This window comes from Alternaria ethzedia (assembly GCF_023757985.1).
Source record: "Alternaria ethzedia strain BMP 0044 chromosome Unknown scaffold_3, whole genome shotgun sequence".
NCBI classification, from domain to species: Eukaryota; Fungi; Ascomycota; class Dothideomycetes; order Pleosporales; family Pleosporaceae; genus Alternaria; species Alternaria ethzedia.
Genome location: NW_026056196.1, coordinates 908,844 through 931,555, shown reverse-complemented (window position 1 = coordinate 931,555; position 22,712 = coordinate 908,844). Strand labels below are relative to the sequence as shown.

Here is a 22,712-nt window from a genome sequence, read left to right as displayed (position 1 = left end):
TCAAAGACGCAATGCATTGCACAATCACCGCTGCGACGTTGATGACGACATTCTTACCCGGTACTAGGTACGCCAGAGACCGGGTTTTGCATTTTCGTGTTTCCAACTTTCGCAGCGCAAAGTCTTCATTCGATCCGAAATTGTGAGCGCAACGTCGGCAAGCGCCTTGCTCGTTGAATGCGACATCACCAAGGCCACTTCAGCCACTGCAACGTAATTCCAGGGCACGTGCCATCAGCCACAAAACTTGGTAAGTCGGCCGATACGGTGGTGTACGTTGAAAATGAACCAGGCTAAATTCGAGTAATCCTCTCCTCAACTAGTCTTTCTTCCAGAAGACAAGTGCCATCGCTAGCAGTAAGTACTCGTTGCTAACAGCCTCCATCTGCGCACAGCCGACAATCGGCTACCTAGGTACCCAGAGATCGGGCCCACATCGGACCCGTAGCTCTGCCGTACCACAAACTATCGCAGACTTACGACTCGTCGGTCTTATTCCACCGCGAAAGCTCGTCGCAGCTCGGCCGGGTTTGCCATCATTGCGGATACGGGATGATTCGTGTTGTGGGGACGGCAGCACTTGAAGGGATGCCTGAGAGACGCCAATTACGGAACCTCTCGCCGTGATGGAAATTATCGTGATACTGAGATGGTGCAATGAATAAGGCCACCGACCGTTCGTCGTTTAGACCTTGTCGCAACCGCGTACAGAGATCGCCGACACGTGGAACTAGTGTGATCTTCCACGAGGATGTCGGTGATACTCCGGTGATCTGCGTTACCCTTTGATGGGTCAACCGAAATCGCGAGAGGTGGGTGCTTCAGCACCTGTCGATCACGGCAGTTACCAGGCGTGTGGAAAGTTACGTTTGGCAAGTGGCTGTTTGAAGGTAAAGTTCGTCTCGAATAGGTTTCAGCACCGGCAGACGCAGTCGTCAAAGTACCTAGGTAGCATGTGTTTGTGCGGGGAACGTGAGGTGGTGCGAAATACTCATGATCATTACTATATCGGATGCAAAACTATGGCCTCCGTTTTCCCTCATAGCTAACCAAGCTAGCCTCATCTGTGTCTCCTTGACTATGGCTGTGCTTCACGTGATACGAGGTCTTGACTCTGATGCCATCTTCCACTTTCGTATCGAACGACTCTGAACGAGGGCTCGATATAGCCGTGTTCAAGTTGTACGACTTGTGCTTTTGACTGACGTTCCTGAGTTCGTTGTTGCTGCCGTAGTTGTAGTATTGACGGCTGCGTGCCGATGAGCCGCCCAAAATGGGGAAGAGTCTGACCAGGAGAAGACGGAGGGTCGGGAGGCAGGCGCTGGTAGGAACATTAATGGATGCGATATATGAGAACGAGTATAGAACTTACCACATGATGCCGACACAGATTTCAATCGTGCTCCACATCGAGACGTCGTAAAACTCCCAGCTCACGTTCGAGGAAGCGGCAAAGTGAACCAAGGCTTGTAAACGCAGAATGCTGACGACGGTGACGAAGGTACCAACGCAGAACATAAGCGCTACACCGACCTTCTTCTTCCAGTGTAGCTTCAAGCCCCAAAGCTGCCAAAGAGGTACACCCAGAATCCAGAAGTCCAAGGCGATGGATATGGCCGCGTTCGATGCAGTGATGGCGTTGATTTCGAGACAAGTACCTTCGTGCATGCCATCCCATTTTGTCCAGAAGTACTGGATGGGCTGGCATTGAAATATTGCGACGATGATGAAGGCGACACCCCAGAGTATGGTGAAGACGATTGTACCCCATAGTAGTCGTTGAACGCCTTTGCTGGGGAACACGCGGATGTAGAAGAACAGTAGCGTGAGTTTCAACAGCATAAGCTGCGTGAAGTAGAGCCAGGCCATGATGTAGAAATATTGCAGCATCTGAGTGATCTCCGTCGGTGTCAGGGTCCAGAGATCTTGGCCAAGTCCATTCTTCACAGTGCCAAAAACAGTGATGACGGCACTGGGTATAGCTGCTATGAGTGTCGCCAGCACGCACCAGTCGTCGTAGCCAAAGTCCATCCTCGACACGGTGCCCTTGAAGGTGAAACGCATCGCAACGAAGGCTGCAGCTATGCATACCATGACGTTTGACAACAGCACATAGCTTTGTCCGCGATCCCGTACCGGGGCTCCGCAGGTGGTCAGGCTGATGTTGCGCGTAACTTCATGTTCGTCAGCCTCTTTTTCTCTTCCGTCGGGATAGGTGCAAGTACCTAGAGCTTCAGGGATGGTGCAGCTGGCGCTCACACACAGCGTTACGTTGTTTTGGAAGACATCGTTCGTGCAAATACATGCTTGATCTGTTGGAGAACAGGTGTTCGTACTGAAAGCGTTCAAGAGGCACAGTTGCTGCAAGGGTGAGCGAAATGTTAAGAAGTTGGGCTGCAAGGTACTTACAGCACATGCGGGAAGCTTTGACAGGGCTGGCTGCTGTGCTGCATGTACCATGGAGATGGTAACGAGCCACAACAGCATGCATGTGCGAATGAAAGAGGCCATGTCGATGCTCTCACGCCACGTTTGCGCAAGACAATCCGAATGTTGAAGACAGATGGGCGGACCCCCGAGTTTGTAACGGGTGCGTAGGATATCGCGGAGGTCTCAAGTAAAGCGACAGCGGGACAGGTTCCACCATTTATCTTCCGCCTCTAAACGGAAGGTGATCCTCGAATATGATGAACGCAGGGATCCCTCGTGCGGTTTATAGTGCGTCTCTTGTAAGGCCCAGGACTGAAACCCACGAGTCGTAGCTACCATGGTGGCTGCCGTCATTGGTATGAAGTGCCGACTGCAGAAGCCTACCCGACCATGGCATTCCAATAGCGCAAACTTTGTTAAGAAGTGCTGGCGCATATACGGTCGGAACCTAGCATCCTTCAGAGATGGCGGCATGTCATCCAGAAAGGGGTCTTGCCTTGTTCAGGCCGGTGCAGCGCAATGTGGGGTGCGGTCCGGTGTGTCATGGGCTTGCGAACGCCACAAACGCCAACCGAAAACCACGGTAAAACCTGAACAACAACGTCCACCATCCATGGCCAACGGAGGATGATTTTAGACTTTCGAGTATGTGACAGAAAGGGCGATGATGAGCATGGCGCAATGGCAGAGGCCTGGAGGCGGGCGAGCACGTGGAGCGATAACAGCTGCTCAGTGCGCACCTAGACATCTCGTTCGCTGCACGGCTGCCGAAATGAGGTTCCCTCCGAACGTTCCAAGACGACGAATGCCCGCCAAGATCTGCACGCCCGCCGGTTCCTGGCGCCACACTGTGTCGCCTGAGGACGAATCCCACGGTTTCATGAAGCTCAATCCTAGCGAGCAATCCGTCGTTGAGGGTCCACCCCCAAGCGTTAGGCCACCCGGCGAATCCCCCATTCATCGGTTGGCCCACTCTGCCCTGCAGTAAGTCATTCTCGCGTGCGGCCATCGATTCCCGCACGAGGTTTTCGCCGGCTTCCAGCCCAGTGCATGGCTATTCCTTGCATTGATATCGGCATGTGGCACAATGTCTCAAGTGGACTCTGTCGGCGTTGTAACCTACAGAGGAAGCAGACATATTCTAAGTCTTCTTCTTTGAGATGGTCTCCGAGATGAGAAGAATAGCATGTGGCAATGCGAAAACGATAGTAAGGGGAACAATGGCTATATATGAGGGTCGGGACAAGGCTCTTGGTATTCATCACTGCCATCAAGCACTTTCAAGACAAGATGAGGCTCATCGACAACGCTGCGCTCTTTGGAGCCCTACTCCTTGCTCGCTTTGGAAGCGCCCAGGATTGTTACCGTCTGCCAAGCGATGCCGACTGGCCATCCGATAACGCGTGGTCGACACTGAACTCGACCGTGAACGGGAAGCTCGTAGCCACTGTCCCAATTGGCTCCCCGTGTCACGATCCGACATACGATGCCGACGCTTGCGACGCATTGAAGTCATCATGGCTCAACCCGCTGATACAGTAAGTGCAAGAGCTCCGTTTACATGTTGGGGTAGAACTCTAATACTCTTGGCAGCACCCCGTCTTCCCACTCGATAATGCAGTCGTACTTTGCCAATCAGAGCTGCGATCCATTCTCCGATAGGAGCATCCCGTGCACTCTGGGCAACTACGTTTCGTACTCTGTCAAAGCTACCGAGGCTGAGGATGTCGTCTCTGCTCTTGAGTTCGCCAAAGCTCAGAAAATTCGTGTGGTTGTGCGGAACACTGGGCATGATTTCCTTGGAAGATCTACCGGAGCCGGCGCTCTAGCCATCTGGACCCAAAGTCTCAAGAACATCGCCTTCGGCGACTGGTCCGATGAGCACTACACTGGCCCGTCGGTCACCGTTGGCGCTGGAGTGATGGGCAACGAGTTGCTCGAGGCAGTGCACAAGCAAGGCATGAGTGTTGTGTCTGGTGAATGCGCTACTGTCGGTCTAGCAGGAGGATTTACCCAAGGTGGTGGACACTCGGTGCTCAGCACTGAGTTCGGGCTTGCTGCTGATCAGACCTTGTCCTTCGAGGTCGTGACTGCTGAGGGCAAGATGCTCACTGCTTCAGCAACCGAGAACGCCGACCTTTACTGGGCTCTCAGCGGAGGTGGTGGTGGCACATATGCTATCGTCCTCTCATTGACTGTACGAGCATACCCAGCCAAGCAGGTTGGTGGTGCTGCTATGCAGCTTCTCGCCTCGTCCACCACCCCCGAGAAGTACGCCGCAGCAACTGCCAAGCTGATTGAGCTCTTGCCAGCGATGATCGACGCTGGTGCTATGGTCGTCTTCTTGGTCAGCACTCAGTACATTGTGATCAAGCCCGTCACCGTCTGGGACTCAACAGCTGCCTACGTCAAGGACGTGGTGCTTGCGCCTTATGCCAAAGCTCTTACAGATCTCGGCATCACGCCCCCAATCGTCTACAGCGAGCTGTCTTACCGCGACCACTTCGATCGCTACATGGGCCCTCTCCCACGCGGCGCATACGAAGTCAACCGATACCAGTTTGGTGGCCGTCTCATTCCCCGAACTGTGGTCGAGAACAAGACCGCCGACCTTGTCAAGGTCTACCAAGAGCTTGCCGCAGAAGGCGTCTTGCTTGCTGGTAGCTCAGCAAACTACAAGAAGCCCGCTGGAGTCGCCGACAATGGCGTACTGCCCGCATGGAGAGACGCCATGATCCAGCTGCAACTTATCACAAACTGGGATTCCACCGCTCCTTGGGCCACCATGGAGGCAGCTCAGCAGAAGATGACCAACGAGCTCATGCCTAAGATTGAAGCCATTACTCCGGGCAGTGGCTCATACCTTAATGAGGCAGATTTCCAGCAGCCGAACTGGAAGGAGACCTTCTTTGGCAAGAACTATGACAAGCTGAAGGACATCAAGAAGAAGTACGACCCTAAGGATGTTCTCTACATCCTCAAGGGTGTTGGTAGTGAGGCTTGGAAGGTCAGCAAAGACGGACGCATGTGCCGTGCGTAGGGGTGTCGCGTAGTTTAATCTTCTTGTACATACAACTTATCGTCCTGGGCTTCTCTCAGTTCAAGAACTTATGAACTCTTACCAAATCCTCCACTTGTCGATGCATGTAGCGATGGGCCACTTTTATCATGATAAAGACGCGGCAAATCAATCGACGTTATCGTAGTGCGAGACATGAGGTGGCGTAGATGTGTCGTTGTGCGTTGGAAGGAGACAGGTAAGGGCATCGCTGTCTCTCGATTCGATGTTGTGCATCCGTGCACGATCAGGCCGGCTAAAATTCCACGTGACGTCGCGTCACGATTTCTGGACCCTGTCATTCACCACACATTCCTGATGCCACCTCGGACTCTTCATCATTCCCTATATAGAATCTGCCTGGATAGTCAGCCATCGCACTGTGTGGGTCTTTTCCAGGCTGCACACATGGCTTTGCGAGTCGACCCCTGCGCCCGGCCGATGGCTGCCTGGCATTCCCGTTATGGGCATCTCGAGCTTTGATATCGGGATGCACTTCCCTTATATGTCTTCTCAGTGAGCTGCTGTGATTTTGTTGGTATTTCAGCTAGCATTCATCAACCTACATTTTGCTTCCATTTTGCGCATGTTTTGTCGCGTCATCTTTCTCTCGTACATCATACCATACAGCAACAAGGGAACCGGTTTTTTTTGCCATTTTGTGGATGCCGTCTGTCTTCAAAGCAACGGTCATTAACTGCGATCGAACTGATCGGTCGTTGTTTTATCAGGATATGTGAAGAGGTACAAAGCTTCCTTCACACCGCATTCAGGGCTAGCTAGTCGGGTCCAAGTCTGTCGGCATTCACTTCAACTTTGGCGTAAGTTCTGCCCTTGTGAATAAGTCACTCGCCTCACACACCACGTGCTGCCTTGTTTCTACATAATCTCCACACGCCTGAACTATTTCGCGCTCGGTACCGAACTCACTCTACCACTCTACCACGGCGCTCGACGAACGATCACCTTCGCAGCCCCCTTCAACTGATAGGAATCTACACCATACTACAACTAAATCAGCCATCATGTCCAAGAGCTGTGTAATCTGCGGCACAGAGGAGAGCGAAAGCGAACTACTTATCGAAGCTCCATGCAAGCGCCATCTGGTCTGCGCCGACGATCTCGCCAGCTTTTTCGAAAATGCGACAAATAACGAGAGTCTATACCCACCGCAGTGCTGCGATGTTATGTTTGTGTTAGACGAATATGAGGACTATCTGCCCTGGGAGGTCTCTTGGGCGTACCAGGTGAAACAGCAGGGCGAGTACACAATCCTGGCAAAGTAAGTCCTAAAAGAAGAAGAAAACTGATCAGGTCTGGAGGCTACATCGGCGTTAGGTTACCTGCTTTGCATGTTTCCATATTAATATAGGCTACAGACCTATTCAGTTTTTCTCAGGTCGACGTGCGAGCAACAGATTTGGATTAAGCTAATACTTGAACAGATTCCGAACATACTGCGCAAACCCAGCTTGCGCCAAATTCCTACCCCCCGGAAACCACGTTGAAGACCCCGAATCGAAAATTACATACGCCATCTGCGAAGCCGAAGAGTGCGGAAAGTTGACCTGTGTCAAGTGCAGGACGTTGCTCGACCAGGGAACCCAGAATCACAAGTGCGACCAGAACGAAGACGACAAGAAGTTCAAGCAGACCGCGAACGAGAAGGGTTATCAAGAGTGCTTCGTTTGTGGCGCAACCGTGGAGTTGGCCGAGGCATGCAATCACATTACCTGCGAGTGCGGCAACTCGTTCTGTTACATCTGCGGTGAGAACTGGCCTGGGATGCACGGCTGCCCGCAATACGGACCCGCGGAGTACGATGAGGAAGGATATAACCAGGACGGCTTCCACCGTGATAGTGGCCTCAGTCGTGAAGGTCTCACTCGTCGTCAAGAAATCCTGCGTGCTCGTGCACTAGACGAGGCGCAGCGTCAGGCTGATGATGACGATGAAGATGACGAGGAAGAAGGTGATGCGCGAAATGATCCTGAGTGGGAAGTCCTGCAGCATCTGACTCCCGACCAACGCGCTATTGTCAATATGCTTCCTCATGGGCCCCGCGAAGACGCTTTGGATCAGCATCGCATCGAGTTGTTCGAAAACCAGGGCATTTTGTTCGATCAGTTCAATCCTCATCCTCCGCCTCCGACTCCACACCCGCAAGACGATGGTGAGGATGGAGACGAGGGGGAAGATGACGGTGAAGACGACGCGGAGCGCGACGACGAGAACATAAACGCAGAACATGGACCCGCTGTCGATGACTTCCTGCCAGGTGAAGCGGGAGTCCATGACCCAAGGTACATTCTCGATGCAAACGGAGAATTGCAGATTACCCGTGCTATACCAAACGACCAGAACCCCCCAGAAGTGGCAGGAGCTTTTCCCGCGGACCAAAATGAATTCTATGACTTCGCCGGCTCCAACATCCAAGTCGTCCCGGCCAACGAAGAAGCTGCCCAACAAGATGTCCCAGCCATAGTCAGCCAGCCTCCCACTTCCGACGAAGCCGTCAACGACGACGCACCCGGAGCTTAGGAGCGCTACATCATTGCGCGCGACTTCGCCCTAGGAACAACAGCCTACGTTATAATACGAATAACCTGAACAGGTCTACAGACTACACTAAGTTATAGTTGGGCAAAGTAGACGACCTAAGGTCAACATAGGTTCTAGGGTGTTCAGTTTTATGCTTGTATGAAGTGAGGGCATCGCTGTTTCTGGGTCTGATGTTTTGCGTTGGTGCACGACCAGGCCAACTGTGGGTTAGTGTTGGATCGTAGGGATAAAGGAAATAAGGTAGTTGCTCGATGTACACTTCATTGCGTCATTCATCATTGCAGTACTTTTGGTTCGTGTTCTCGTAGGGCCTGACGTGATGTGTAATAAACGTGCCCACCCTCATCCTACCCGCCATTTACTTAACGAAAGTGTTAACAGGCAACCTGTACACATCGATAGTCCAGTACGGCCTCCTAGTTCCCTCCCACTGGTCACTTCCATGCAGCCCCTTCGGCACATCTATATCCTCCCACTGCGTATCAAAGCCCGCCTCATACAGATCCATCTCAGCAACCTTGGTATAAACATCATAGCAAATCTGGCGATCAGCCCCCAGACCATTATACCACCCAAACTTTCCATCCTTGGCCAACAGCGCAACCACATACTCCGCGAAGAACTCCTTGAGCGCCTTGTAATCCTCGGCAAAAGTATCGTAGTAGATCGCATCTAGCACAACGCCCTGCTCCACCAACTTGGGCAGAATATCTTGCCACCTCCCTTCGTGGATCTTGACATTGCGCTTGTCGTACCAGCCCTGCTCACGCAGCCGCTGGTGCACTTGCGGGTGCGCTTCGATAATGTGGTGTTCCGCGGGGTCATGCGTGAGAATCGCCGTATCGACAATACCCATTCCGTGGCCTACATTCATGGTGCGAAGACCAGATTTAGGGATCAGGGTCTCGGCGTGGCGTTGCATAATTTGCGTTTCCCAGTCCATCATGACGGCGTTGTCCGATTCGTCGAGGAGGATACCCGGCTTGTAACGGAGTTGGGATTTCAGGTATGCTTTGTTGTCTAGGGAGACGTCGTCGAGAATCTTTTCGTCGACAACTTGTTCTACGGCTTTGGCGTCTTCGGCGGAGACCTTTTGCTTCTTGGCGGCGGGCTGCTCGGTGGTGTCTTCTTCGAATGCTTCCTCCACGTCGTTGTCGCCCATGCCGAGTGCTTCCAGGCGCGCGAAGAGGATCTCAGCGCGGACACCGGCTTCAACCATCATTTCGTAGATCTTCTTTTGGCCTAAGCGGAGGGCAATGCATCCTGGGGTCTCGTCTTCCTTATTGAGATCGTTCCAGATGGCGCCGTTTTGGAGGAGAGTCTCTACGGTTTGGATGGCGGCATCGCCCGCCTCCTCTCCGTCTTCAGCCTTGCCACATGCTGCGATTGCTGCGTGTAGTGGTGATGTTGATACTGTTGCTGTGGGGTCTTGCACGTTTGCCGAGCCATCCTTGAGCAGGACAGTCAACGCCGGCACATCGTGACGCTCTGCCGCCGAGATGATGCGCTTAGCGAGGAGGATATCTTCTTCTGTTGCTTGTTCGGCCATCTTCAATTGCGATTGTATCGTTGTCGATATGAGTTGCAGAATGACTGTGGGGTTGGGTAACTTTTTCCTGCAGGGTTCACGATAAGATAAGCGAAGACTAGTGCTTCACTATGGCTTCCCGATGCGGTATGGACTGATGATGTGCTGTGCTTGGAAGGCCACAGCTTGCGTAGCAAATGACAAGGATGGTAGGTCGAAAGCTGCACGGACGATATATGTAGTATCATGACATTCGCTGGTAGCAAGCATGTACATATCTGCTGAATCATTTCGTGCTTCTATTGATGATCTAACCAACTAGGCTTCCGTGATAAGATACTACAAGCCAACGAAACACAGCAAGAAACACCTTCCATGAGTCTATAGAGATAGACGTATGCTTATTCAATCGCCACTTTCCTAAACACCTTGCTTCCATGCCATGCGAGCTGTCCAATTCTGATCGTATCCAAGTGAAGGCATCTCCATCCGTCCCTTCAAGCTACAGGTATAGATAGTGATGCGAAACTGATGATGCCAAAGCATAACGCGCAACAAGGCCCCGCAAGAACCGGTATCGTGCGGGGCGGACATGTATATAGACATTAGAAACGAATTAAGGGGCGATCGACGCGACGGAATAGATCTGATCCCCAACGGGTGGCGGCGCTTGCGTGCTGTATGCAAGTCAATCCGATGCCTTTGATGCAAAATGAGCCCACTATCGGGCTTACTTCATCATCTGCGAAATGTTGTTCCACTTTTGCTTGAGCGCTTCGTGCTCTTCGTTGATCTAGAAGACTTGTTAGTAATGCCCAACATCGAACTGGGTTGCAACTTACTGTAGCCCATTGCATCTTGACATCGACCAACTCCTTCTCCATCTCGGCCATCGAGTCTTCTAAGTTGCGGTTCTCGTTATGGACGACAATGTTCTTCTGCATGACTGTCTCCATTTCGCTCTTCAGCCGTGCTTCAACCTCGGCAGGTTGGGTGTCAACGATTTTCTGCAGTTCCAAGACCTTGGTCTTCAAAGTTTCGTTTTCTTCAGCGAAGTTCTCATTCTCGACCTTGGTCTTGATGAGCTCAGAAGCGACCTGGACATGTTCCATGTCGGACTGTTCAGCACGATGCTCAAGAGACCGAACCTTCTGTTCCAGATGCGTGACCTTGTCTTTCAGTCCATGAAGTTCAGTCTCGCGCTCCTTCTCTACGCGTTGCTGTTCTTTCCACTCAGCAGTGTATTGCTTGAGCATCTCTGGCGTGATCTTGACAGAAACCGCATCCTTGACGAGAGTATCGGCGCGGTAAATTTCCTTGTCGATACCGGCCGTCGAACCGAAGAAGCCATTCTCGAGAATGGAGTTGGCTGACGGAGCCTTGTCAATGTAGACATCGAATAGTCGCTCTTTGAGGAATTGTGTAAGGGTAGACATGTCCTTCATACCCAGCAGCGTTTCGGCGTTCTTTTGCATCAGCACAATGCCGAACTTCAAGATCGCAGACTCAAGACCCTCGCTGAGTATTAGGTCGTAGATGCGCAAGACGAGCTGTAGCGGGAATCGGTATGCAAACAACGTAAGGAACCATTGCGTTGCGTAAAGCTGAGGCTTGACCTCTCTTCGGCGAAGGTGGCAGTAGAGAGCGGGCTCCAAATCTTCCAAAAGGCGTTCGAACTGGTAAAGATGCAGATGGAGTCCAGCCATGTCGGCCACAAAGAGGTCGCGCAGACGATATTTGTTCATGAGCGTAACGAAGAGACTAAATGCTTCTTCCTCGGGCATCTACCGAAGTTAGTTGGGAGTGACGATCGCCAGACACTTGAGAACTTACGTTGAAGAGAAGAGGCATAGCGATAAAGTTCATGCCTTGAGCGTAACCAACAGCGTCATCGTACAGAGCATAGGCTTTGCAGATGCCAAAGAGACCGTCTTGTAGCCCAGCTGCCATGAGGTACTTGGAGTAGCTCGTTCGGGCTCCGAGATCGCGCTTGATGACCTTCTCTAATTTCGAGATGGTGACTGCATTCTGCTTCTTTTCCGCCGCAAGCCTCGCTTGCACTTTGATGGGATCTTCGTCCGAGGTGAGTGATGGCGAGCCTAATGGTGCGGTCGTGCTAGCGGCTGTTGTGGCCGGGCTCGAGTAGTCGGAATGCACAGAAGACGAGGAAGAAGCGACGGAGTCCTTTCCGTTCGCACTGGCTTGGCCGGTGCTGACAGTGCTGTTCCTGACGCTCATATATTCTTTGTCTGTTCCACGAGCAACTAGCTCTCTGTACATGCTCTCCAGCTCTTCGCTTTTACTTTGCGCCAGCACTTGCCAGATAACACCACGGATGACTTGAGGGATACCGCTGGCGATGGCGCGGTTCAGTTCTTCGGAGCTGGTACGCGCGATTGCGGCTGGGCCCTCATTGACCACTGACTGCCATAGATCCCAGTCGACAGGCTCAGCCGCATCTCCTGCCGGACCAGCGGCGAAACCAGAAGCAGTACCGGGGGCCAACTTGGGATTTATTGTAGGCTGCTTTGCGAGCGCTGGAGGACTTCCTGGCTCTTCCTCAGCTAGAGGGGTGGGGCTGGCAATGCCGAGACCGAGGCCCGGTGATGCTAATGCTGCTGCTGGACTGCCTTCTCCGGTTGTGTCATCCAGTGTTATGCCCGCTTCTTCCCTCATCCGCAGAATCTTGAAGCGATCTCGCAGGCTGCCCTGGCTTGATCTGTTTTTGGAGCCCATGTCTCCTTCATCTTCGATCCTGCTCAAAGTGAGCTCAGGATTGCTGCCGATGGTTGCAATAGATGCCCCAGTATGACGTCGCTCGGCAGTTGTTGTAGTTGTGGGTGGAGACTCTGGCTTCTTGCTGGAACTATTTCTCGAAAGCCACGCAAAGGGGCCTGTGAGCTTCCTGGTCGTCGGTGCTGGCGCGGGTTTCTCTTTCTCTTGTACAGCGGGCGGTGCGGGTGGAGGGGGGAATTTTACGGGTGCCATTGTGCCTGAAAGGCCTTGTAGGCCACTTGCGGAGCTTGTGGAGTCTCGAGAGTCTCGCGGTGGTAGTTTGGGGAGTATGCCGGCAGCCTTGGAGCCTTCTGTAGGGAGTCAGCTCAGATTCTGCGCTCAGCATGCAATCGCGCGTGACGCATTTGTATCTACGGAGTGAATGAATGCGGGGCGCCCTCGCTTTGAAAGCATGATTCGCCGAGCATGCACACATCACATAGCCCTAGATTATGCCAAACAGAGTGGGTGTACTCACCACTATCCAACGACACGTCGTCCATGTCTGAGGTGACTGAGACCCTGTGTCCAGTCAAGAGTGGTGACTTGGCTGCCGGTGCAGTCTCGGTAGGCTTTTTGACGATTTCGGGTTCGCTCTCTGACTCTTCGCTGTCATCTTCTTCCTCATCCTCGTCGTCGTCGTCATCATCGTCGTCATCCTCCTCGCTGTCGTCGCTCTCCTCTTTGGGCAGTTTTGGCACTGCAGGGTTGGGCGAGACTGGTTTGCCGGCTTGTACGGTGGAGTTGGAAGACTCTCGCTGCAGGAGGGAGCGTGACCGTGACTGCGATCGTTCGGAGTGTGAGTCGGGGCGAGGGGTAATCTCAGAAGCGTCTTCGAAGTCGTCCTACACCGCCGCACGCGTGTTAGCAAACTCGCACACTGAGGCTCTCCGCTGCCGCCAGGTTCAAACAGGCATTGCTTACGCCGTCTTTGTCGGAACTGTGTGAGCTCGTGGGTCTTTCGGTCTTGTCCGCCATATTTGCAAGGGTTGGCGGTGTAGGCTACTGCGGGTCGGTCGAGGGTATCTTGAAAGGCAACTGCCGTCGACGTGCGGAACGTGTAGTGTGGGCGTGTGTAGAGAATAGAGATTAAGACGTAGTATTGCTCGGGCGTCGGGGCACAAGTCGGGAGGCGCGGCGGTGTTGTGGTGGTGATGGGGAATTAGGAGCGGGACAGCGACGTGGGTTGGTGAATTAGAGAGAGTGGAGCACGACCCTGGCACCCTGGCCGCGGCCTTGAACTTCGGGGAAGCCACTGAGGAGCCACAGCGACACCTCCACCCCCGTCCGTCACCAACAACGGCCGCCCATGGAAGACGAAGTCCGTGACAGTTCAGACTCTGACACGCTGCATGACGTCGCCCCCTTCATGCCTGGCTGCTGTGCATATGCAGCCGCACCGCCAGGCCAGCTGTTCACAAGGCGCGCCGTGGTGGTACAAACAGCCCACCATGGCCTGCCATACATAAGGTTAATCTGAAACATGCACTAACGCCGCCGCTTGTTCGTTCTCCGCCCGCCCTGCGAATCGAGACTTGCACCGTCTCCCACACGCGACAGGCATTCGGCACTATTTTTGGTTTTCGACCTGATCGTCCACGACTGCAAAAGAATCAGCACACGGCAAGACGTCACTCAGGGGCCGGACGTCCGACGTTCTCGAACAAGAAGGAAGCCTCCTTTGTTCCTTCCTGGCCAGCCACCTGTCGATGACGCTCCTTCCTCTTGTGCAACGGCCGCGTCTCAGCCCGCCATCTCTGCTTCACGTCAGCAAATCCGTGCCATGGGGGGTCTACGTCACGCATGCTTCAGAAAAGGGTTTGAACAATAAGTAATGTGAAGTAGAATTGCAAAGTCAAGGTATATACATGAACATCAAGAAGGTATCTCCAATCAAAGTTTCCAGCTCATCTCCTTCTCCCGATTAATCTCATAGCCATCTCTTGTCTCAGAACCTCTCCCTTAGGCGAGGCACTGGGAGTAGAAGTCGTTCTGCTTGACGCACTTGGCAGTGCCCTCGCAGGCAGTTGGGCCAGTCCATCCCTGGCCACCGCACTGGTACCAGAGCTTAGCGGCACCAGCAGTTCCAGAGGGAACAGCACCGGTGGGGGCAGCGATACCGGCAGACGGCTTGACGAGAGTAGCGAAGGTGGTAGGGGCCTCGGGGGCAGCGCTGGGGATGGTAGCGTTCATCGAGGGGCGGGCAGGAGCGAGGGTAGGGAGAGCGGCGGCGCTGGTCTCGGCAACGACGACAGAAGAGGCGGCGACAGAAGAGGCGGCGGCGGCGGGGGAAGAGACAGGGACGGTCGAGTTGGCAGCAGGAGAGGATGGCTTAGCACCACCGGCACCTCCGCAGGAAGCAACGGCGCCGCCAGGAGCCTTGTAGGTGGTCGCGTCGAAGCCGTTGTAGATGTCGGGGATGTAGATGTTCTTGTCCTCAGCCTTGTAGGCGCCGGGGAGCTCAATGGTAGGTGTGCATGAGCCCTCGCTGCCGGTACCAGTGATCTTGAGCTGCATGCAGCCAATGTAGAACTGAGCACCGCCGACGGTCTGGGCGCTGTGAAGTGCCAGCATCTCCGAACGGAGCAAGTACTCGCCGCTGGCAAGACCGGTGGGGAGAGCGAACTCGTGGGTCATGTTGTTCGCCCCCATGATCTCGTTGGCCCACTTGCCGTCGACTTGGTCGAGCTCGTCAATCTTGAACCATCCGGCACCGATACCGGTAGCCTGGGCAGCATCGTCGACGGGTCCGTAGAGCATGTGGGTGATAGGACCTGGGTGGCCGGACTGGTCCCATTGGACCTTGATTGTGTCACCCTCAGCGGCAGCAACGGTCTCGACACCGGAGGGGACCTTGGAGCCGCCAACGTTGCAAACGATGTCGTCGCTGGTTACGTCGGTGACGGGGCTGTTGGAAGGTGGCATCCGGATGCCGACCTGGTAACCGGGGGTAACATCATTGACCCAGAGCTGGTGAAGGTTCTGGTGAGCCGAGACGGCGGAGAGGAGAGCGCTGGTGAAAACGGCCTTGGTGAACATCTTGAAGTTTCAAAGTTGTGTCGTCGGTGTGATATGTACAGTGACTGGATATGCAAAGATATGCTAGTGATGCCTGATCACGAAATGAATGTAGTGTAAAGAATGAAGTTGGCAAAAACCGGAACGAGTGTTGTGCAAGAAAGGACTGGCCTGATGGAATGATGAGTTGGAGAAGTCAGGACGACGGCAGCTTTTGTACTCACCCCACGCAGATCTATTCCCTGTCTTAGGCGCCTGGCATGAGATTAATAGTCCCGGAGATCAGGACAAACCGCCTGGAATCCTCCATGACACCCGTTCACGCTATCCCAGCCACTGGCAACGGGAACGACATCGCCTTGACAGATGCCAAGAGGCGACACGCCAGCAGTACATCTAGATGAAGTGCTAGTCTGCCCTTTTTGGGCGTTGTCCGCGATGCTTGTTTATGCGACAGGCACCATCCGAGATTGGGTGGGCATGGTGGTGGAGAAGCTGGGAAGCGAGCGTTTCCAGTCTCGCTACTTTGGGTTAGCGAATCCGTTTCAACTGTGCAGCCGCATGTTTCAAAACACTGCGAGAGCGGTTCACTGGGAACACGATCCTGCAGCGAGTCGCGATGAACATGAAAACTTCGGTGTTCTTGTTGCCGAAGCTCGTAGACGCAGCTGACGGGTTCTGTGATACCCGGAGAAATTTCACAAGGCTGCGTTGATGCAGTAGTCGGTGGTTTGAAAGAAATAGAGTGACATGTGCTTGAGAGTGCGTATGAATCAGGTGAACGACTTTCATTGCAAAAGCAATCTACAGTTCACTACCTTTGATGAGGCTGCACTTCATGACGCGCTGCTCCGGCGCCTGGAGTGGGGCAGCACCTCAGTCGGAGAAAATGTCTTCCTCATGGGTCTCGTCTTTTGAAGATGAAACCTGTAGGCGCTGGTATGGTACGTCCTTCAAGCACCGTAGAAAGACCGTCCATTTCCTTGCCCGTGTCAGGTACTGGTTCGGATGTTGGTGCCGTTGGGCTTGCTCCTGCAGTGGAGGTAACAGTGTCTGTGGGTAATGCGAGAGTTCTAGTAGAGACAGAGACGCTCCCTTGAAGTACTTCTCCATTGACGTAGATATGAATCTCCTGTACCGTAGAAACTGGCAATGTCGGATAGATGATAGACAGGAACCGTGCGCCAGCTAAGATCGAAGTGAACCACAGCGTTATGAGGAAGAAAATGGCGAAAAGTACCCACGGCACAAGGATGCATTTTCGCGGCATTCGATTCCGTGCAGGCAGTGAGGTTGGGAAACCCGGTCCTAAAGACTGCGCAAAGTGGGGGTGGTTTGTGTCCTGGTAGTCGGGCTTGACCCGGGCTTCCTCCATCTCCTTTGAAGCTGCTTTGCTGTAACGCGGGATCGAAGAAGGCGACTCATGCGTGGCTTGATGGTAGGGGTTGTTTGAGGCGCCACCTCTTGGTGCTGAACCAAAATTGGCGTTTTGGGGCGTATGAGGAGCGATATACGAAAGGAACGTAGAGCTGTATGTTGGAGCTGGTGAAGGCAAGCTCTGCAGATAAAGGCACTGCTTCTGATGAACAGCGTGGCATCCACAAACAATGATCTATTGCAATTAGCCTACGAAAAGAATCATTAGCAAACGTTTCATCGCTTTCGTGCGCGTATGTATCGTTTCCACGGCTGAATAACACATCTCGACGAATGCAGTGGTGGTGAGAAGAAGCCTGTGGAGGATGGGTTTGGAAGGCGCAGCGTGCTGACGATCGATTGGCGTACCGGCGCTTTCCCTCGGATGCAGGGGCTAGCTAGCCTTGGGGTGTCATACTGGCCGCACCGAGTAGTCGCAACCACAGACAAAGTCAGTAGTTGAGCATGACTATTGTAAGTTTGGTTGTTGGCTCGTAAAATGTCCAATCATAATTGTTTACACGAGATGTACGTGCAGAGCATGCCTTCACTAGGCGTGCTCGAGGGTATCATACCACAACTCCAAAACTCCGAGCGCAATGACCATTCAGGCATGTCCATACATACTTCCACGAATATATTCAGGCTTTTGCCTTGCCCTTGCCAGTACCGGCAGGCCTACCTCGCTTCTTCCCTGCCGCGGCTGGCTGTGCGCGAGCAACTGGCTGTCCGTCTGCCCGCCTGCCCTCGGCTGTTCTGATATCCTCAAGCTCCTTCTCCAGCAAGCCTTGCAGTTGTTCATTTCGTCTCCCAAGTAGCAGTACGTCGTCTGTATTGATCGTATTGCGCCCGGCGTGTTTGGAGAAGACTTCGAGGTCGCGGGCTGTGTTTGCTGTGATGGCGTTAGCACCCTGTAGTCTAAGCGGTATCTGAGGACTCGAGGTAGTTCGTACCGATTTGAGTATATACAAGCTCAGTAAGCGCGCCGATGAACTGAGGTGTTGCATTCAGGTCGTTCTCCAACGTCTTCTCGTCAACGAACTGGCCGATTGAGTACCAGAGGGCTGACTTGAGCCGCTGTGCATATTGTCAGCTCGACCTCATCGTCAATTGAAACAATAAATTCTCTACCTCTTCGCGCTCTGCTTTGGCATCATCGTTGGACGCCATGTCGCCTCGTGGTTGTACTTCAATCGCGTGTAATTGCCGGCCAGACGAGTGACGCGACGCGCCTAACGCGGGCCAATAGCGGGGCCTCGGTGATGACCGGGGAGAAAGTCACCGCCCAGGGTTCTGCCGCCTGGGGGTCCACGCTTGAGTGATTTATTGTTCTTGCGCGCAATTACTTCCTCGCCAACATCGCCTTTCACGCACAATTCCACACGCATCAGTCTATCGCAAAAGTCACCGAACACTTCTCTCGCGTCACCCTCCAACGAAGCCGTAATCGCACCCGGACGTCGCTCCTTCACACTACTGCGCAACAAAACTACAATCGCGAATACACACATCACGAACCCAAGATGGACTACGTACTTGACAACGTGGTCGAGTGGAAGGACCGTCTGGTCAACAACTCGATCAAGTCATTCGAAGAGATGACCGCCCAGCGCTGGGTCCGTATCATCGCCATCGTCGGTGCATACCTCCTCATCCGACCATACCTGCTCAACGCGGCCGCAAAGAAGCAGAAGCAACAACTAGAGAAGGAGGCTGAAGACCTTGGCTTGGGAAAGACAGATGCGTTAGACGCAAATGACTTCAGAGGCAAGGGCGTCAGGGTGAAGAAGGGCGAAGCGAAGAAGAAGGAGTAAGTGCACGCATAGGAAGATAGACGGACATTGGAATGGGGGGTGGTAATACTGTGGAATCCGGGACGAGGATGATCTTGATGGGAAGAAGGAGCATAGACGGCTTGAGGGACATGGATATGGGCTGCATACCGACGGCGTTTTGGCATTCGGACTTGGCCAACATGCGGACCTGGAGTGTCTTTTTAAACACTCCTAGCACGACGACTGCGATGCCTGCGATGACGCGCCTGCTGAGAACGACACAACAATACATTCGAGCAGAAATCGACGAGCTAAGCTCTGGGAAGTCCACTTCTGCTTCAATATCGTAATTCTAATAAGATCAACTCTACCCCTTTCTCAATTCTTCAGCGCTTTCGATTCCCTTACTCCGCAGATCGAGCATCGGTGTGTTTATCCTGAATGCTGGCTAATGGACCTCGGTCTCGTTCGCATTTGCACTTCCATTCATGACAGAACCACGTTCGTTCATTGCATGTTCACGCCACATCATCTTCACACATTCACCGCGTTTGCTAGCCCAGCACTCCATTCCATAACCCAAACCACATTCCCAGCAGCGGCGTCCGCTCGCTGCCACTTAAGCCCATGATCATCACATTCACAACCCTTCCGCTTCACATGCTTTTCCTTCATAACCCAACTTAGTCCCTTCCGACTATGTATCCGCACGCGCAACCTGAGCACTACCAATGCCTGACGACGACGCGTACCGCAAGCAAGTTCAAGGAAAAGTCCAAGACCTGGTTTCTGAACGTCACGAGAAAAGCGGTGCCAAACTGGTCATCGAAGCTGTGGTTGAGGGTGTGAAGTTGTATCGCAGTTACAAAGAAGAGAAGGCAGCAGAAGAGAAGGGGAAGGGGAAAGGGAAAGAAGAAGGGAAGCACAGGAGACATAGGAAGGGAGGTGGTATGGACGAAAGTGGGAAGGATGGGCATAGGAGGCATCGTAGGCACAGGCGCGGTGATGAACACGGTCATGGATCCAGTGGTAGACATCGACACCGTCGTCACCGTTCTGGATCAAGGGATGAAGAGCGTGGAAGACACCGTCACAGCTCACGGGACAGAAGCCCCAGATCTCACCGACGTGACCGGAGCAGAGACATTCGCGACCCAGTCACCGAGCCCCCTCACAACAATGACTCTGAGTATCAGATGACCGGTGGTGCAGGACCAGCAGATACTTTGCATGATGGCCATAGGAGGACAGACGCTCCATTGCCTGGAGCCGGAGATCGGCCAGGAAGTGGCGGCAGCGGTTATCAAACTTCATGGGAAGATTTGGCACCTGAGCCTCGTCCCCAATCGCGATCTCGTGGACGCAAGGAAGCACACCGTACAGAACGTAAAAGATCTCGTACACCCCATCAATCTCATCGTCGAAAGTCTGGCGGGCACCGGAGCTCACATCAGCGTGACCGCTCACGTACCAAACAATCGGATCATCGTCCAGGTCGCATAGGCGCATCGCAATCTCCAACAAGGCAGCAGAAAGGACCAGATGGCACACCGTTCGGTAGCTTGCCCGAGTACAAAAGCAAAGGCGGCATTGCCATGGGTCTTGGGGATCACTTCATGGCCACCTATAGGCACATCAAAGCCGAGCATGAAGCCGGCCACCGTACCAAAGGTGCGTTGGAGAACGTCCTTGATGGGATGTGGAAGAAGAAGACGGATGCGAAGGGTTACAGTGACAGACTCCGAGAAGGGGAAAGGAAAGAGAGGGAGAAGATGAAGACGGATGCGAAGGATTATAGTGACAGACCAAGGGAAGGCGCAAGGAGAGAGAGGGAGAAAATACGAAAGAGCGAACCAGAGCGTGTCAGATGGACCGAACGGAAGCCTGAAAAGACGCGGGGCGATGAATCGAAACAAAAGGCTGCTGAAAAGGAAGCAAAGGAACGCCATCGTCATGAACAAGACGAGCGCCGCCGTGAATACGAGAAACGACTTGAACACGAACATCGTGAGAAACGACAACATGAGGAAGACAGCAAGAAGAATCGTAGCTCGCCGATTCCTGAGATTCGTGTTCAGCCCCCTACGGCTAGTGGGACTCCTCGCCGTGAACAAGACGAGCTTCGTGAGAGACAAAGGCAGGATGAGAAGCGAAAGCAAATTGAGGAACAAAGGCAGGAGGAGAAGCACTGGCAGGATGAGAAGCGAAGGCAGGATGAGAAGCGGAGGCAAGACGAGAAGCGAAGGCAGGATGAGGAACGAAGGCAGGCCGAGAAGCGAAGGCAAGAGGAAGACAGGAAGAAGAACCTTAGCTCGCCGATTCCCAAGGTTCGTGTCCAGCCTCCTGCACCTAGTGGAACTTACATTCCCCAGTCAACTCCGGTGGCTCGCAATTCTCAGGCCCCTACTGCTCCGAAATATCCTCCTCCACCGGCTCCAAGACGGCCGAGCAGACCTATCCGGTCCAATACTCCTCCCAATCGTACACCCCCAATTGCTCCAGTAGCGCACGACCGGTATGTGCCACCGGCCCAGCCTCCGGCGTCTGAACATGGTGCAGCAGCAGACTTCTACGACCAAGCTCCATACTGGCCGATGCCAGACAGATATGGAAATTATGGAGACCATGATCATCTGGAGCATGGAGGGGATGATGAACAGCCCGCTGATGATGAAGTGCCGCACCTGGGCACACACCCTTCCCCTGTTATGGCAGCTCAATATCCCGAGAGCGTTCCTTCTCCTATTATGGCTGTTCAATATCCAGAGCGCGTTCCTTCTCCAAGCATGGTCGCTCAATATCCAGAGAGCATTCCTTCTCCTGTTATACCTCCATACCCGGATACGCCTCCTTCTCCTGTTATACCTTCATACGCAGATACACCTCCTTCTTCGGATGTAACAGAGGGTTCTTCAGGGTCGTCGTCACCAATTATGTCGCATCCAATACGCGCTCCTTCGCCACCAAATCGTTTCTCACCCGAGTTCTTACAAAGCATCCCGATGTCAACTCCCCAGCAAACGGCATCTCCCCCAATTCCACCACCGCCTCCACCACCTCCTCCTCCAGTTCCACCTCCTCCTCCGCCTCCACCAGCAGCAAGACCACCTCCTCCACCTGGACCCCCTCCACCACGCTCAGCAGGTCCACCCAATATGGCCGCCATATTTGGCGATATCCTTGGCCCACGCAAACTACGTAGTGTGGCAGCTGAAGAGAAAAATGACAGCAGTAACCCGAGAGCGGGTAAGGTATTGTACGAAGAAACAGCACACAGTCGCGAGGTAGAAGAGCACGAGCGAGCTCAAGTCAGGGACGCTGGTAACCGTCTGCCAGTGTCAGGAGCTAGTGGATGGAGTACCGCTTACTCCGCGAAATCAGAAGCCGATGATCGACCAGAACCTAACAGGGCGTTCAGAGAGGAACTAGCGAGGAAATTGGGCCAAGGTATTGACCCTTCTACGACGGGGACCTCAGGGGGTTCTGGCAATAGCTTACTAACAGCAGGCTCTAGGACGTCGATGAGTGCCAATGTGTCGCGGAAGCTGCAGGATGAGAGTATGTCGACATATCCCTAGAGCTGCATAGGACTGTACTGACGTGCCAATAGAAGCTCCTTTCCAACGGCTTTCGAGGTCAGAGAGTGGGGAGGATCTCATCTTTACTTTGGCGGCACACATTGCGCAACCAGACTGGAGCTTTGATGGGCCTACTAGGAAATGATGACGACGGGATGGAACGAGATGAGGTGAGATGGAATGCTGGGAATGGATATCCGTGTAGGCAGACCCGTGAGAGACTGTTGATGTATGTTTGTCCAATTAGATCCTCGCGTCATAGGTCATTTGGTCCAATTTTTCGCGGATGTGTGCATTGTAACGCGTCCGGTTGGTGAAGAGTGAACGCGTACGCACCAGGTCCGTGATGGTGAAGGCTGTTGACGAACGGTTGGCCCAGGCTTCCCAATTTCGCGGCAGAGCTCTGGACTGCCAAGCTCGAGCAGAAGAGCCGGGTTATTAGTCCTCATCCCTATTCCTCATATTATTAGCTATCTCGACCTGGGAACTTCCTTGCGATCTTCGCGCGACAATTGTATCTACATTTCTACCGCTCCTTCACGCTTGTTAGTGGTTGCCTCTGACGTTGAGCT

The 22,712-nt window shown here is 53.5% G+C and overlaps 10 protein-coding genes across 10 annotated transcripts; 5 read left to right on the top strand and 5 right to left on the bottom strand.

Moving 5' to 3' along the window:
• Positions 1-1,020: 1,020 nt before the first annotated feature.
• Positions 1,021-2,487, bottom strand: J4E87_001813 (uncharacterized protein; the record flags this gene model as incomplete). Its single annotated transcript, XM_049373454.1, has 4 exons — positions 1,021-1,321; positions 1,373-2,174; positions 2,226-2,361; positions 2,410-2,487. The coding sequence occupies 4 exons, from the start codon at positions 2,485-2,487 to the stop codon at positions 1,021-1,023; spliced, it is 1,317 nt and encodes a 438-aa protein (XP_049236824.1).
• A 1,233-nt stretch (positions 2,488-3,720) lies between these two features.
• J4E87_001812 (uncharacterized protein) lies at positions 3,721-5,470 on the top strand (the record flags this gene model as incomplete). Its single annotated transcript, XM_049373453.1, has 2 exons — positions 3,721-3,968; positions 4,024-5,470. 2 exons carry the CDS (start codon positions 3,721-3,723, stop codon positions 5,468-5,470), a joined length of 1,695 nt encoding a protein of 564 aa, XP_049236823.1.
• Positions 5,471-6,513: 1,043 nt separating this feature from the next.
• On the top strand, positions 6,514-8,029 carry J4E87_001811 (uncharacterized protein; the record flags this gene model as incomplete). The annotated part of the gene is made up of 2 exons (XM_049373452.1): positions 6,514-6,770; positions 6,934-8,029. The coding sequence occupies 2 exons, from the start codon at positions 6,514-6,516 to the stop codon at positions 8,027-8,029; spliced, it is 1,353 nt and encodes a 450-aa protein (XP_049236822.1).
• Positions 8,030-8,408: 379 nt separating this feature from the next.
• J4E87_001810 (uncharacterized protein) lies at positions 8,409-9,599 on the bottom strand (the record flags this gene model as incomplete). The annotated part of the gene is made up of 1 exon (XM_049373451.1): positions 8,409-9,599. The coding sequence occupies one exon, from the start codon at positions 9,597-9,599 to the stop codon at positions 8,409-8,411; it is 1,191 nt and encodes a 396-aa protein (XP_049236821.1).
• A 709-nt stretch (positions 9,600-10,308) lies between these two features.
• Positions 10,309-13,331, bottom strand: J4E87_001809 (uncharacterized protein; the record flags this gene model as incomplete). Its single annotated transcript, XM_049373450.1, has 5 exons — positions 10,309-10,371; positions 10,421-11,362; positions 11,412-12,664; positions 12,832-13,198; positions 13,278-13,331. 5 exons carry the CDS (start codon positions 13,329-13,331, stop codon positions 10,309-10,311), a joined length of 2,679 nt encoding a protein of 892 aa, XP_049236820.1.
• Positions 13,332-14,315: 984 nt separating this feature from the next.
• On the bottom strand, positions 14,316-15,392 carry J4E87_001808 (uncharacterized protein; the record flags this gene model as incomplete). The annotated part of the gene is made up of 1 exon (XM_049373449.1): positions 14,316-15,392. One exon carries the CDS (start codon positions 15,390-15,392, stop codon positions 14,316-14,318), a length of 1,077 nt encoding a protein of 358 aa, XP_049236819.1.
• A 2,036-nt stretch (positions 15,393-17,428) lies between these two features.
• J4E87_001807 (uncharacterized protein) lies at positions 17,429-17,957 on the bottom strand (the record flags this gene model as incomplete). Its single annotated transcript, XM_049373448.1, has 3 exons — positions 17,429-17,679; positions 17,741-17,864; positions 17,919-17,957. The coding sequence occupies 3 exons, from the start codon at positions 17,955-17,957 to the stop codon at positions 17,429-17,431; spliced, it is 414 nt and encodes a 137-aa protein (XP_049236818.1).
• Positions 17,958-18,310: 353 nt separating this feature from the next.
• On the top strand, positions 18,311-18,601 carry J4E87_001806 (uncharacterized protein; the record flags this gene model as incomplete). The annotated part of the gene is made up of 1 exon (XM_049373447.1): positions 18,311-18,601. One exon carries the CDS (start codon positions 18,311-18,313, stop codon positions 18,599-18,601), a length of 291 nt encoding a protein of 96 aa, XP_049236817.1.
• A 1,157-nt stretch (positions 18,602-19,758) lies between these two features.
• Positions 19,759-20,065, top strand: J4E87_001805 (uncharacterized protein; the record flags this gene model as incomplete). The annotated part of the gene is made up of 2 exons (XM_049373446.1): positions 19,759-19,765; positions 19,806-20,065. The coding sequence occupies 2 exons, from the start codon at positions 19,759-19,761 to the stop codon at positions 20,063-20,065; spliced, it is 267 nt and encodes an 88-aa protein (XP_049236816.1).
• Positions 20,066-20,157: 92 nt separating this feature from the next.
• J4E87_001804 (uncharacterized protein) lies at positions 20,158-21,110 on the top strand (the record flags this gene model as incomplete). The annotated part of the gene is made up of 2 exons (XM_049373445.1): positions 20,158-20,914; positions 20,935-21,110. The coding sequence occupies 2 exons, from the start codon at positions 20,158-20,160 to the stop codon at positions 21,108-21,110; spliced, it is 933 nt and encodes a 310-aa protein (XP_049236815.1).
• Between the last annotated feature and the right edge of the window lie 1,602 nt (positions 21,111-22,712).